The 16330-nt window shown below is 35.8% G+C and overlaps 1 protein-coding gene across 1 annotated transcript in view; it reads left to right on the forward strand.

Annotated features, from left to right (window-relative positions):
• The window catches only part of pik3r3b (phosphoinositide-3-kinase, regulatory subunit 3b (gamma)), a 209498-nt gene that overhangs the window by 76570 nt on the left and 116598 nt on the right, over positions 1–16330 (forward strand). Inside the window, exons 3-4 of the mRNA XM_065264612.2 lie at positions 8585–8674; positions 9010–9087. Coding sequence (XP_065120684.2) covers positions 8585–8674; positions 9010–9087 — 168 coding nt within the window. The remainder of the gene's footprint in view (positions 1–8584; positions 8675–9009; positions 9088–16330) is intronic.

A 16330-nucleotide genomic window follows, 5' to 3' on the forward strand; every position in this document is an offset into this window, starting at 1 on the left:
ACGCAAATGGAAATGTGATGTAAATGAATTGGTTACCTGTTCAAATGTCAGTCTGTGGCTTTACCTGTACAAATCACATAACCAGAAGTGTCACACCCATTCACACCAAGGAAGCACGCCTGTACGCAATTGTATTTGGAATAGGACATTAAAAAAATGTCTTTTTGTTTTTTGAAATTAAACAATTATTGTAGGTTATTTAATAAATACATTCACAAAATTTCAATATTTTCCCCAAATTTACATTTACATTTACATTACCTGGGATTTATACTGAACAATCTATTACCTGTTTAAAATTGAAATGCATATTATATAATATTTATTTATGTTTTAATATTTAGAATATTATTTTTTTCTTACATTCAATCCAATTTCATATTAATATTTATTATTTTTTATCTTAATATTTTTTTAAAAAATTTGTTCTTAGAACGGACACAAAGTTGTGTTCTTAGAAAGGACATTATTATGCTATTTTATTGTCATATCTAATCAGTGACATAAAATGGTCTCAAGACAACACTATCGACTATCACCATTATTTCTGGGGCAATTAAAGGGATAGTTCACCCAAAAATGAAAAATCTGTCATCAATTACTCATCCTTATGTTGTTTTAAACCTGTATGAATTAATTTTTTCTGATGAACACAAAAGAAGACATTTTGAGAAATTATGTTAAACACATAGCATATAGTGTCCATTGACTTCCTGTCGCCAGCGGTCACTTCGCCGGAAATCGACAAGCTTCCATTGAAATCAACGAGATTGCGTCGCTAACCGTTGCTAGTTGTTGGTGATGTGCACATAGCTTAAAGAAATTCATTTTCATACTGTCGTTTGTATTGTATATAGGGCTGCAGCTAACAATAATGTTTTTTAAATATTCGACTGATCTATCATTTTTTTTATTTTATTTTATAAAATCTAACCTTAATATCTAATATTCCCTGAGTATGCTCATGTCAAAGACTGAAATCAATGTAAAATTAAAGAGTGAAATCAAACAACGTAGCTCATAATAGCTGCGTTTCCATAAAAGATTTGCACAAAACTTAGCGTTATTTTCTTAATGTTGACAAAAAACTGTTGCGAAATGACAGCGTTTCCATTTAACCAATGTTATGTGACAAACATAATTATGTCTCGCGATGAGTCATTCCAAAAAGAATGGCGTTGAGTGGGTTCGATTTCATATGGTGCCGCACAGACCGACATGCAGACCGACATACAGATGACATCAAAATACCGAGAGAATGATCCAAAAGCATACAGAGCAATTGACTCCAAAATCGCTCTTGCGGTAGTTTCATGTTTGAGCATGTTGGATTTTGTGACGCCACATGAAGTCAATCACCCCCTCTTCTGTCTTTGTCTTCCAACCAAACATACTGTGCCATATTTAAAGGAAAACACCACCTTTTTTCAATATTTTACTATGTTCTTACCTCCGCTTTACAAATTAATGCCAACCTGTCTTTTTTCAATGTGTTCACTTAATGTATGCGTGTTGTGAATTTGTTAGCATTTAGCCTAGCCCCATTCATTCCTTAGGATCCAAACAGAGATGAATTAGGAAGCCACCAAACACTTCCATGTTTTTCTTATTTAAAGACTTTTACATGACTAGTTACACGAGCAGGGGCGCCGCTAGCAATTTTGGGCCCTATGAAAAAATAGGGGGTCAGGCCCCCCCATACCCATTTTGTACCAAACATACAATCCAACCTACTGTAGCTATTCAAAATCTTTGTCTGTAATTTAATAATACAGAACTATTTATTTTGCTATTGTTTTGACCACAGTTATCAGTATTTATAGATACCTAAAATGTCTGCAGCTAAGATAATTTATTGTGCAAGGCAAATTTAATTGAAAAATACAGTACATTAAATGAAATATTCAGAGAAAATGCAACATTCTTAAAGAGTAAAGATAAATGTGACCATGTCTGTGAAAGCCCAGCTGAAGTATTTCTTTGTGATTTACTGTTTTCCACATAAAATCATCCTATATAATGTAAAGAACATTTTGTGAAAATATAAACTTCACTGTAAAAAATACTTTGCTGCCTTAAAATTTTTTGTTGAATCAACTCAGATTTACAAGTCATTTCAACTTACTATTATTTATCTTGACTAGAGATGAGTTGTTATAACTACAGGTGAGTTGTTATAACGTATAAATTTAAGTTGACTTTTCTCAACTATATTTTATAAGTTGTGACAACTAATTTGTTTTGACATGACTTGTAAATCTGAGTTGATTTAACAAAAAAATTTAAGGCAGCAAAGTTTTTTTTACAGTGTTGATATGTTTAATGTTGACTGAGTAATGTCATGTCAGCGATTGAAATCATAGTGAAATTAATGCTTGAAATTAAACTGTGATGCTTTTTATCTCACAATAAGATTTGAGGCTTTAGTCTGGTTTTCAGAGACAGTCTTAGTGACATACTGTATACTTGAGCTGTTACACACACGACATTGTAACATTTAAAAATGGCGAACAACAACAATGCATCTTTTCTATGTACATTCTGCCTGAAATAAGACTGGGTCAGCAATGCTTGACCAAAGCGGCGTGGTGAGCTTGAACCTGCTTACATCACGAGGCATTTTTTGGACCCAACATTCAATAGGAAAATTCAACTGCAGTAGCCACCCTTCAACCTGAAGAGGGCAGCACTCAGACGTTTTTACACCATATATTGTAGTATTGAAACACTTTATATCCAAATGTCAAAAAACTTACTAAAATCAATGAACAGCACTAATAAAACCCCATTCTTACAGATCATTAACTAAAAAAAGTTGGTTTAGGGTTTAGTTACTCTTTAAGAAAACAGCCATACTGTTATTAAATGATTCTTCAGACTGTTTTTTAATCAACGGGGCTCTAAAATGAAATGAATGACAACTATAGCAGATTACGACATAGATTTCCATTGATTTCTTAACCCTGTTGCAAGTTGAGATGCTTTAATATACATAATTTGACTAGTTTAGCCTTAGTTGCATTTCAGTTTTATCACAACCAACTCGATTTACGACTGCATAAAAATGCTTCCTTGGCATATTGCGTTACACAACAAAACAGTGTGTAACCGATCGCATTTCTAGTTTATGTTAATTAGCTTATACGGGCTACGTTAATTTATATAAGGGCTGACTTCGCGTTAGAATCATAACATAAAACAGGGAACGTAAATCACCTTGTGTTTTTTTAAACTGGGGTGAACAGAGCGAAGACTTAACAGTGGAAAGAAAACTGCATTGTATTGCTCCAGCGTCACATTGTGTAAACTGCATTTATAGTAAGGAAGTGCACATATGCAGATATCATAGCAAATAGCAGTAAATACACACACCTTATTCTCTTCTGAAGTTCACGCGCACTGTGAGACCGTGGATTGAAGACGGCGCTAAAACGCAGAGTAAAGACGGGGCGGAGCTAAGAGGGCTCAGCTTAAGGGGGTTGCGTGTGCGGCACAGTCCTTGGCTGGGGCCCTAAAAAGTTCATGGGCCCTTAGAATCGTCCTAACTTTCCCCCCCTTACGGCGCCCCTGTACACGAGTATAGTGGCACAAAATAAAATGTGGCAATTTTTTTAAGTGGATAAAAATAAAAACTATATTGTATGGCGGAAGAGAACTTAGTTTGCTGAACTTCGACCTTGGGGCACAGTAACATCATCACTCCTGACTACTCCCCTCTCGCTCAAACTTCCCTCAATATTACTGCGCCCGAGGTCGAAGTGCTGCACTAAGTTCTCTTCCGCCAAACAATATAGTTTATAGTCTCATTTTTTATTTGCTTAAAAATCACCACATTTTATTTTGTGCCACCATACTTACTCGTGTAACAGTTTTTAAAAAGGGAAAACATGTAAGTGTTTGGTGGCTTCTAAAATCATCCCTGTTTGGACCCTAAAAAATGAATGGGGCTAGGCTAAATGCTAACACATTCATGATGTGCTGTACAAAGATTAAGTGCACGCATTAAAAGATAGGTATGTATTAATTCATCTAAGTTAACGTATAAGAACATAGTAACATATTGAAAAACTGGTGTTTTCCTTTAAAGAAGATCTTGTGAATAACACATGTCAGGTGACCTGTAAATGCGAAAAAAAACTTTTATGTGGGAGTTTATGTGAAATTATGTGAAAGGGTCCATTGGGCGCATTTTCAATTCGCTATTTCATTTTGCGCAATTTGAAGGGGAAATGGAAACGCAGCTTATGAGTCTTTATTTCATAAACAGAGTCACATTTGGCATTTCCTAATGCAAATCGCAGTGCTTGTTTGATTCTGCATGGTTGCTAGAGAGGTTGGTTACACTGAAAAAACGAACTTTTTGGTGTAGTAATATTTATTAGATTAACTCTCATAATTTCTACATAATAATATTAACATTTATTGAGAACTAGATTTTCCTAAGTAAAATGATGATAAATACACAATTAATTCATGTAAAAAATGAACTGTGTGGGAATAGTAAGTCTTATTAGATATTTTCTTGTATTATTTAACTGTTTTATAGTCACTGCACATAGTCCTAAAATAATTAAGTAAATTTTAAATCCATTTAACTAAAAAATCTAAGTAAAATTTACTTACATTTATTTGCACATGTTGTAAGGAATACCCACAATTCTTTGCGCCTGAATATTTTTATTTTTTAAGCTTTATCACATAATAAGAACCGATAAGAACTTTAACTACTTAAAGCTCCAGTGTGTACTTTTTTTAGTTAATTCTTAGCAAAAACCCATGTTTTCTTCCAAAAGTATGTGCTCATTCATGTGTAATTACTTCCACCCCACTAATCAAAGTATTCTCGTAAGTGTAGAATCTGCTATTTAAAATACATACCGCCGTAGCGCTCTCTGGCTGAATCCATGTTGTGCCTCCATCTTTGAAATACATTCGCCGACGAGGGACATTCCTGAAATTCAAGCTCCGCCTTTCGCGCTTTCAGAGCACACTCAAGCTGGCCGCGAGCTGAAGCCTACGGAGGTTGCATGTGTAGGCGGTATACGTCATCAAGACAGTCTTATTTCAGAATATTAACAATTATAAAGCTGACATTTATTCTTAGTTAATTGTAAATTGATGTAATATGCTTATGACTTGCGAATGTAATGCTCAGTTAATTTAAATAAACCAGGCTTGATGACGTATGCAGCCCGGATATGCGACCTGCGTTAGACTGAATCCTTCGGCCGCACGCCGTGATAAACCTGCGATCTAATGCTTTGAAAGCCTGTTGAAGAACTATTCTCGAGGACATTAAAACAAGTCGCCAAGGAAGCGAAACAGGGATTTTAAACGACAACGCGACAGGAAAAACATCAAGACCAAAGTCAATATTGGAGTTAGTTTTCCAAGACGGGGCTCATTGGACTCAAGTTACTTTCTATCTTCACCACAGGTAATTCAGCATATTCGTTTACATCTATACAGTTTATGTTGTAAACTTGAAGTTTTATAGTTCCTTGGCTAACTATAGCATGGGTATGCGTAACACTTGTTAGTGTAAACGTTCATGTGGTTTAATGTCTTGGAACAGCCACACGCCGTCTCTCCGCCCATTTATGTAATCTGAGGTACTGAGATAAATGTTTTTCATCTTTTCTGAACTCTAACACAAACACACGGTGTACAGCGCTATTTTTAGCCTTTCATTGATAAAAGCGTCTGATCTGCGCGTCTTTCGTTTCATTTTACAAGCGTGTGAAAGTTGAGCGATCTTATTACCAATATCAGAGAAAGCTCTTACATATACACGGACATGTAACGTTTACTTAAACATAAGCATTGGACTCTGACATAATAGTTCGCGTCCATTTAAACCCGTCATTACTCTAGCTCATGAGTAAATGACAGGAGAGGAACTGGTCCACAGACCATCTCCTCAGTAATCTGAAGAGAAGCGGTCGAAAATGGACAAAAAGAGACCGATTTAAACACCAAGTGTAAACGTAATGTCTCTCTCTCGTCCACTTGTGATCTGATCGATGAAAACACATCTTAATACCAAGTTTAACAGCCCCTGTGATATTTTTCCTCGCGTGGATGAAAAAGGAGTGTCTAAGCTACGTTTATGATTGCTTTTTGTAACTTATGTGATTTTAAGCGGACATATCATGACAATCAGACTTTTTACATGTTTAACATAAATCTGTGTGCTTTGACGGATCACAGGCAAAGGACAATGCAAATTGTTCATTTTTTTTCATTGCTTTTGCTTTAGCTACTGGAAGCCATGTTAACCTTGGCATGACAGGGCCACCGTACTAGTTAAAACGCGTTCCGAATGGGGGGGGCTAGAAACTAATAATCAGTTGGTTGTCATATAGAGCTTTACCGCTAGATGGGAGTAGATCCTACACAGTGGGGCTTTAAATATTTGTTAGCAAAATGTCATAAAGGTTTAAGCTCTTATATTATTGATATTGTTTTTTTGTAAATAATAATTTTGTGAAGTCACCGTTCAGGTGATCAGTGTTTCCTTACATGAACCCTGTTCAGAACATTGTATTGTAATTCTCTCCACAGTGCTACTAATGCATGTCAAAAACGCAGTTTGTGTGCGTTTCTGTTCAGAATCAAGTTTATTCAATGACTGACTTGTTGTCAGTCATGAATTTTGTGTTATAATGCCATTTATAACACTAAAAATAACTAGGTCCATAGAAATATGTAAAGAAAATAACAAACAGAAAATACAATTTATTTATTTTAATAAGGACATGCTTCAATTTTCAAAAAACCTAATAGACTTTACCTAAACGATTAAAATAAATCTAACTTCTAAATAAAATAATTAAGTAACATTTAATTAATTATTTAACATATGTTTTATTATGCAATTTTAAGTACATTTTATTTGATTTTAGTAGGTAAGTTTTACTTATAAAAAAGCAGTAAATTTTACTTTAAAAAGTTCGTGCAAATTGTTACGAGGATTTTTTTAAGTAAATTTTACAAGTTGTTTTTTTTCAGTGTACCGACCCAGGTCAAAAAAGTTAAAAATATTGCCAACTCATAAATATAGACCTATAGACCTTTTGAAAGTAGACGTCAAAGTTAAGTCACTGCAAGCTAGGCGCGCAATGTGGTGGCAGAAAAACAGTGGAAATGAATTGTACACGAGTGAAACGAGCAAGATAACTCACTAGAAAATGTCGTTGTGCTGTTGTGTGTCAAAATAGGAATACCAAAAAAAAGATGGCCTTTCTTTTTATAGAATACCATCGTCGAAAACACAATTTAAAGATAATCGCAAGTGTTTATGGGTGCAATAAGCCCATAAACGGACCGAATGTAGTAATGAAATTATCGGAAAATCTTTTAATATTTAGAATAGAAAATAATTAGAGATGTCTGGTGTTCTATCGAAGTTTGTTCCCTCTTTGTGTTTCTTATAGCGTTTTCATCACATTACGTTTATCATTTGTTTGAAAAAAATAAAGATTTGAATGGGTTATACTGAAAAAGCAATAATATCACAATTTATTAAGTATTTCATAATTTTTCCATTTCTATTAATGGTTTTTACCTTATATCTTAGCCTGTGTCTTCTTCCTGTTTGTTCTACCTATTCATTTAGCTGACGCTTTTATCCAAAGCGACTTACAATTGTTATATATGTCAGAGGTCGCACGCCTCTGGAGCAACTAGGGGTTAAATGTCTTGCTCAGGGACACAATGGTGTCTCACAGTGGATTCGAACCCGGGTCTCTCACACCAAAGGGGTGTGTTTTATATACTGCACTGCACCATCACCACCCAACAAGATTATTTATCTAAAATTATTATGTTCACATAATTAATAAATATAACACACAAATTATATGAAGTGTTATTAATATATAAAGAGGACTATGCATATTAATTTGTATGTTAACATAATAGTTTTATAATAAAAAAGTTTTAGTTTAGAACAAACATGTAGGCGATATATATAAGGAAGAAATAATAGAAAACTTATTATGAAATATTTAATAAATGGTATTATGTAGAATATAAATAATTATGTTATATATTATATAGAAAAATAAACGTAACGTGATATCAACGCTACGAAAAACATTACACTTAAGGAAACATATGAAAAACAGACCTTGACAGAACACCGAATCCATAACAATCACAGTTTAATGCTAAAGCACTTCACTCCGCTACTGCAGAGCTGCCACTTTCTGGCTCCAGTTGTGCTCCCCCCACAAAAACATCATCTTTGCTTGCAAACATGAATGGTCTATACTGATATTATATGTAGACTGATATTGCTTGATGTTTATCAGGCCCTCCATAAGTTTCCTGTAAGTCCACTTTCAGTATATCACTGTTTATTTCCTGGGATTCCTTACTGTACCTCTGTGTGTGGTTGAGTATTATTAAGTTGCATATCTACCATGCTTGCATGAATATGACAACCTAACCATTCCCTAAAGGGAAATGATACTTGGGTTTACAGGCAGCCACCTAAACAGGGAATTTGGTCTCAGCAGTGGGATTTCTCATCTCTCTCTCTCTCTCTCTCTCTCACACACTTTCTCTCTCTCTCTGACAGGCCCTTTTGGAAATGCTGTAGAGCAGTGTGCTCTGTCTGACCAAATCCCAGCGGTGGTACTCAGGCTGACAGAAGCTCTGGAGAGACAGGGTAAGTTTTGCCCTCCACATCACCAATCTAATTGAACTCTTTAGAGAGTTGAACACTACGACTTAAAGGCTCTGATCAATTATACCTGTCACTCCAGGAATAATAATATTGTTTTTTGAATTTGTACTATGGTAATACCATACAGTATTATTCTTTGACGTATCTTGGAATACTATGTAAATTTCATACCAATATCATGACTATTGTAAATTTATATAAAATAAAAAAAATGGTTAACGCCATCTCATCACTTTTTTAAATACAGTTTAGTGGCATGTTTTGCTTAACATGTGGTAACATCAAATTAAACATCTGACCTCTGTCCTGTGATCAAGGCTGGGATAATGAGCCATTGTACCGGACCACCCAGACCTCGACTGGACCCCCAGAATTATATCAGGCTTTAGAAACAGGTCAGTCATTGCCTATCTGTTCATCTGTGGTTTATCCTGTACGTGCTAATGACAGAGCATTAAGAGAGCCAACTAAACATGTCTTTAAACTGCTGCATGGGTAAACGAATCCTGTGGCCCTTTCTTAGTGTGTTGTACCAGGTTTCATGAATTCTTCTGGTGGCCCGAAATATACAGTAGCAGATTAACACCTGCAGATGCTATATAGATTTAGAGATTGTTTGAGATACCCGAAAATAGGATTGTTTGGCTTTCATTGGCTAAAAGTAATTAAAATGTATTAAAATCATGAAAGGGATATAATTTATTCAGACATGTACTGTAAATAAATGAAAGGAAAAAGTTTACTGAAAGAGGAGATTGGAGGCAGGGAGCTTGCAGTGTTTACATGAAAATATAACCCAGAAAACCAATACTAATGGAAATAGGAATAATATCAAAAGCACTTATTTTTAGCAACTGCATGTCAGCAGTGTATATCCAGGGCACTGCTGTAAAAAAGTTAGCAAAGTTCAGCTGAAGTTCATATTTCGCACCACAAGGGAGTGCTCTGGCTCTGTACTTTTTTGGGAGAGTCTGCTTCCAAAAAAACTCTGCACTACCATTGGATAAGCAAGACACACACACACACACACACACACACGCAAGGGTGCGCGTACTTGTGATCTTCTGCTCGAGTAAATGAATTTCCCACAGAAGAGGAGAACATTTCTTCACATACAATAAAGTTTTTTCAGACTAGGAATTTTATTGGATTTTTGGAAAGTATGTGATAGACATACTGTCAGAGTATGCATTGCAAGTAAATACAGTATGGTTTAGCAACAACTATACTAAACCCCCATCTCCTGAGTGTAGGCTATATAGAACATGTGCACTGTTAAAAGCTGAGCTGCCGCAACTTAACAGCCACAGTCGATCCTAAAAATTATTTTCAGGATTGATACATGCACAGACATAACCTGAAGATGTGTTCACATCACTTTCTTTGAAGTACAGGTACACATGTTCACATGTACGTGCACGAACAGGACAACACAAAAATCCATATAAGGGCAAAGGTTTCTTTACGACTTACTGCACAGATTTTGAAATGTATGTGTTTTGACACATGAGCATGTCCATTTTTCTACCTAAACTTAAAAAATATGTGTACAGTATAGATATGTGAATGTAGATAGCCTATTGTCTAATATGTATGTGCTCTAACAATGTGGTGATGCATGTAAGTCAAGTTAGGTTGTACAGTAGGGTGCTTAAAATTTAAAAAAAAAGTTATTTTCATTATCTATATTATTTTATAGTTACCTTTTTACTCAAATTGCTCTTGCTATTATAATTTGCAGTACAAAGGCAAAATATACAGTTAGCATTTATAATTATATTTATATAATTGCATTTTCTTCAGCGCTTTTTACAAATTTGCAAAACAGATTTACACAAGGTCAGTTTAAGAATCAGTAAATTAAATTAAAAAGGGACTGCATCAAGACATTTTTAGCATGAAAACAGTAAACATTAAAATTGAGGCAATTGTAAATACTTAAAGGGGACATATCATGAAACTGACTTTTTCCTTGTTTAAGTGCTATAATTGGTTCACCAGTGCTTCTATCAACCATAGAAAATGTGAAACAGAACAACCCAGTAACTAAACCATTATCTGCAAGCATGTGAAAAAATAGCACATTGAAATTTGGTTCCCCTTGTGATGTCAGAAGGGAGTAATACCACCCCTTAATCTGTACCTACCAACCACAGCCCTGACATTTGGTGCAGAGATCAGCTCATTTGCATTTAAAGGGACACACCCAAAACAGCACATATTGCTCACACCTACAAAGTGGCAATTTTAACATGCTATAATAAATTATCTATATTTTGAGCTAGAACTTCACATACGTACTCTGGGGACACCAAAGATTTATTTGACATCTTAAAAAAGTCTTGTGAAATGTCCACTTTAAGCTTTGCAAAACAAAAACATTTTAACACAGAAAGTAGAGACAAAAGATCTCTGTACAATAAACTGTATTTTCTTTAAAACCTCTGTAAAGCCTCCTGTAATCTCATCAATGCTCCCACGTTTCCAACATTTGATTTATTTAAAGGGGACAGAGAATGAAAAACCATTTTTACCTTGTCTTTGTTGAATAATGGTAGTATACCTGCATTCACGAACATACAAAAAGTGCTAACATGCTAAACATCGAAGTCTCATAGAAGTTCCTCTTTTAGAAATGTCACCCAGAAAACGTCCCAATCTGAAAAACTGAAGCTTATGACATCACGGGCATCTCACTGCCCCTCCACTTTAAAATAATTGGCTACATTTTTTGAGTGGCAGCAAAGTCAGCCAATCAGTAATGAGATTGCAAGTTAAGCCAGTAGGGGGAGCCAAATAGGTGCAAAACCACTTGTTTAAAATCCCCCACCCTAATAGAGCTATCTGAGAGAGGTTTTTAGGAAGCTTCTAAGGCATTACAGACCCAAACAAAAAACTAAATTGTCTACACGTCACATTACAGAACAAGGAGAAATACCCCGTTCAATCATTCTATGTCACCTTTAAGTGAGAGATGTGAAATCATTATACTGTATATGTATTTTCTCTACAAGCATATCTCTTTACAACTATACAAGTACTTCCATGCAAATCTAACCTTTGACTTCTATAAACAACATTAACAACATATCCATCACCCGTTTCCTGTAGTTATATAAGAGGTTGAAACGTGGAAACACTTGCACCGTTTCACTTTCATCAGTGTTTTGGCAGACACGCATCATGGTTGCCATTCACAAGCCCAGCCAAAAAGCGGTGAAGTCCGGTGGCCACAGAAAACCAGAGACAACATTACATCACCCATGCTAGAGCTTGCGCTAACCAGCCACCGATTTGTGGATCAACAGTGTGTTGTCATAGGGACGGCAAGCTGTTTTAGCCACAGGGTTACATCTTTTTTTATGAATGCAAAAGGGAGAGGATGCAGAGAGAAATGAATCAGGTGCATCAAAGATCAAGTGCACACATTAAATCCATCTAAAGGAGGATTGGCAAATATGTGCATGCATACACAGTCTGCGATAAACGAAAGCTAACTTTACTGTAGTCTCCGTGGATACAGAGACAGGAATAGAGAGTTCAGCTAACCTGTGCCCACTTGACAACATACCAGCAACCGCTCTCTTTTTGACTTTTTGTCCATATATTCATTCTGTCATTCATCATCGTCCCATTTTTCCTCTTTTCCCTGCGTGAGAGAAGCTGAGCTCAGCAATACACAAATTAAAAACACTGTTCTCATCTTCCACACTTCCTCCCCTCCCATTGGCTGACAATGATGTCATCCTGTCTCATATGCAATAGTCAATAACCTATTAGAGTCCAGCGTTTTACAGTCAGCTTGGGCAAAAGGGACTTCTGCCGCTTGAGCTCTTCCACAGCCTTTGTCTGATTGGAGTCTTTTAGCGTTTGTCTTGATTAACACACCACCAGTGTCCTCGGTCCTAAAGTCGTCAAGATTTTTAAGGGCAGATAGTGTAATGCCCCAGGAGCATTGTGTAAGGCGTATGGTGTGTGTAATTGTTTTTCACTGCATAGGATGCTAAGTCTTTTTTATGCCATGTCATTTATAGATGGCAGAAATGCAATCATATGTGCGTATTCATTTTATATAGCCAGAGTTTCCGTGCCCATTAAAGTACCCCAGAGGGTTCATGGTGATGGTATATAAAAACTTAAAAACTTTTGGAAAGAACATTTTCCTGTGATCTTTAAATCATTATAATGTTTGTTATTAGCATCAGTTGCAATGTTTTTATGAAAGTTATTATAAAGTTGCAATTTAGCGTTTTTGGGTTGGATGGGAGGTCTCATCTGTTTGTTTGTATACTTTTATTGATGAAAATACTTGTTATACTATATCCTTTATTGGTGGTATACACACACACTGCAATTCGCCTGTATATTAACCGTAAACACAATCTGTAATGATTATTACTTCAGTACACCACAACAATATTTCAACTGTTCTGATTGATCAAACATTGCACCTGTACAGACTTACTGTGCTGTAGATGTGCTGACCTTTCTGCAAGATTAAACTGGCCTCGCTAGTTTTGTTTACACCCACTGTACCTTCAGCAATCCATCTTTTTTTATGTCCATCTCTTTTTCTTCTCCTTTCTGCAGATACAGCCTTGGAAGTGATCACTAGCTATGATGTCATCCCTTTACTCTCTCTCTCTCTCTCTCTCTCTCTCTCTCTCTCTCTCTCTCTCTTTCTCTTCCTCGCTATCACACACACATATTCAGTTACTCCTGCCTTGCTCAGCCTTTCTGGCTTTTAAAGTTTTCTGATCGATTCATTTCGGTACGGTAGAGTTGGATGTTTGATTTCGGATAGCTGGGCTGCTTTGTTCTTGGTGCTGTGAATTTGAATGATTTTGTTTCAATTAAGATGCTCTCGCACAGTTGTATGGCCAGTTGGTTGATGTAGTGTCAATAAGTAGCCTACTTAAAACACAGCTTTATGTAGTTAAATAGCTATTGGACAAACAATAAAAATGCAAACCTGCACCACTCTCATTCATGCACACACATTCATACTAGGTATGCACAGATATATGGCCTATTTTTTTCCACTATCGGACATATCTTGATTAATCACATACAAAATAAAAGTTTTTTTGCATAATTTATGTGTGTGCACTGTGTGTTATTATTTTATATACAAAAATACACACACATTGATGTTTGTTTTTAAGAAACATTTACATTGATATGTAGATATATTTTGATATATTTTATATTATAAATATAAATAAAAAATATACCTAAATAACATTTTTTCAAATTCATACGTGTGTGTGTATTTATATATATACATATTATATACACACCAACTACATAATATATACACGCAAACACAAACTTGCTACACTGTAAAAAAAAATAGATCAAACTGACATTATGTTAAACCGACATTACTTTAAAGGGCACCTATTTAATATTTATTAGAGCTAAATATTCCGCTTATACCACGGTTACCACAAACATTGCTCTGGTGCCTATTTTTAAGACATTTGACAGTTTAGGTGTACGTTTATTGAAAAATAATCAACACCCATGGAACATTCCTCAACCAATCAGAATACAGCATTCAACAGCCCTGTGGTATAATATGAAATAATGCATCTCTGTAAGTTAACAGGCATATTTCACCCAAAAATGAAAATTCTGTTGTCATTTACAGTACTCACCCTCATGTTGTTACAAACCTGTATAAGTTTTTTGTTCTGCTGAATACAAAGGAAGATATTTGTAATGAAGCAGGAAACAGAAGCACCATTGACTTCCTAGTAGGAACCAATACTACTTTGTAAGTCAATGATGCTGAAATGAATGCAGGTTTGTAAAGACATGGGGGTGAGAAAATTATGACAGAATTTTCACTTTTGGTTAAACTATCCCTAATGCCCTTGATAACCAGCATGTTACATAATATGGCGGAGCTCTGCTTCTTTGCAGTGTAATGCCAGCTTTGTACCATCTCTGTTTTTCCATTCCCATTTCTGCCGGTCCTGACCTTCTTTTCATTTCTCCATTTTCACTTATTTCCCTTCTCTCACTCTTTTCATCTTCTCCTCAAAGGTTTGATTAGATGGTGATAGTGCCAAACCACAGATAAATTCAATTTTGAGCTTACAGCAGCTTTGTGTCTCCATATGCACCCCCTTCTCTCCTCCACATTCATTTACTTATTTGTCTTCCTTCATTTGGGCAATTTTAATAATTTTAAACTCTTGTCATCTGTTATCGATGACCAAAACACATTTTCTCATCAGCAGCAGGAAGAGTAATTTTATATAATTAAGATTGATTTTTCTTTGCAATGTTGCCATCTTTTTATTTTATGAGATTAAAGTCATTTAATGACCTGCAGCTTAAAATCAGTCTGGGGTTTAGTCTTGTACATTAGGTATACAATATAATGAGGTTTTCTGTATTTGTGAACCAGTTTTATTGGTCAGATTTGTTCATGTCCCTATACACTGGCTCATCTTGTCTTTGCTTTCTTTGCCTTAAATGTTTACATCTCCCCCTCATTTCTTACACTCATCATCACCTTCTCTCCATGCGTGCTCATTCGTACACAAATGCAGCGCGCCGTAATCTTGTCCCACCCCAGAGGGTAAACAGTGGCATGCCGCAGTCACCCTGAACTGAACTGTTGCATGCTACTAATATCCATGCTTGTGAGTGTATGCATGGGCGAGACTGTTATTGTGGTGCTCAACTAATTTTTTTTAGTCCACAAAAAAAACCCCAACACAGAACAGAATGAAAGACACTACAGTTGTAGTAAAAGGTATATTTCACCCAACTCCCCCCGCCCCAACTTGTGTCTTTTTGACCACTGTCAGAAAACATTGTCAAAATGGTCCCTAGCTGTCACAGGGGTGCGGTACCCTTTCAAAAAGTACACATTCGCTCAGTTCATATTAGTATCTAAAATGTACATATTAAAAGAGTGCATATAATTATCTCAAAGGTACAATTTGGTGCCATATGAATTAATATCTGTACCTAAATGATGCACAATAGGTTTTTTTAAAGGGTTAATAAATATTCTTCATTAAAGTGAAAAGGGACCAGTCAGGTTAAATACAACACATTTTCTTTATGGCAATTCTTTTGAACTGGTTTTGGGGTCTGTGAGCCATAAATAAGTTGAATGAGTTCAATTCTTTGAGGAACATGGCGCTGCTGGCCGGGTCCACTGTGGGCCTTGCGGTCACACTGGAATGATGGCCGTCATCTCTAAAGATATTTTCCCCACCCTGTTCCTAAAGGTCACGATTTACTGGAACAGCCCTCTGACAAAACAACTTGTACAAAACAAGTGTGACATCAAAGCTAACAGTAACACGGCACACTACACCCGTACCCAGAGGAAAATTTAATTGGCCAAATGTTGGTCTTTTCATAGTTCAGGGGACTTACTGGAGTTCTCAGTTTTATTTTGTGAAGTATCAAATTGATCCCAGATATTTCTCTTGAAGTTCAGGACAAATTAAACAGACACAAACTTGTTGATGTATGATAAGAGAATAGAGCTGTGAAAGTAATGTGGTTTGCTTAACTAAGATAATTCGTTCAAAGAATTAGAGAGAAATGTTTATGTTGACTCTCAGTTTTGAATGCAGACTTGGGATGCAGAATTTGGTGTCTTGACCG

Source organism: Paramisgurnus dabryanus, chromosome 7 (assembly GCF_030506205.2).
Source record: "Paramisgurnus dabryanus chromosome 7, PD_genome_1.1, whole genome shotgun sequence".
Lineage (NCBI taxonomy): Eukaryota > Metazoa > Chordata > Actinopteri > Cypriniformes > Cobitidae > Paramisgurnus > Paramisgurnus dabryanus.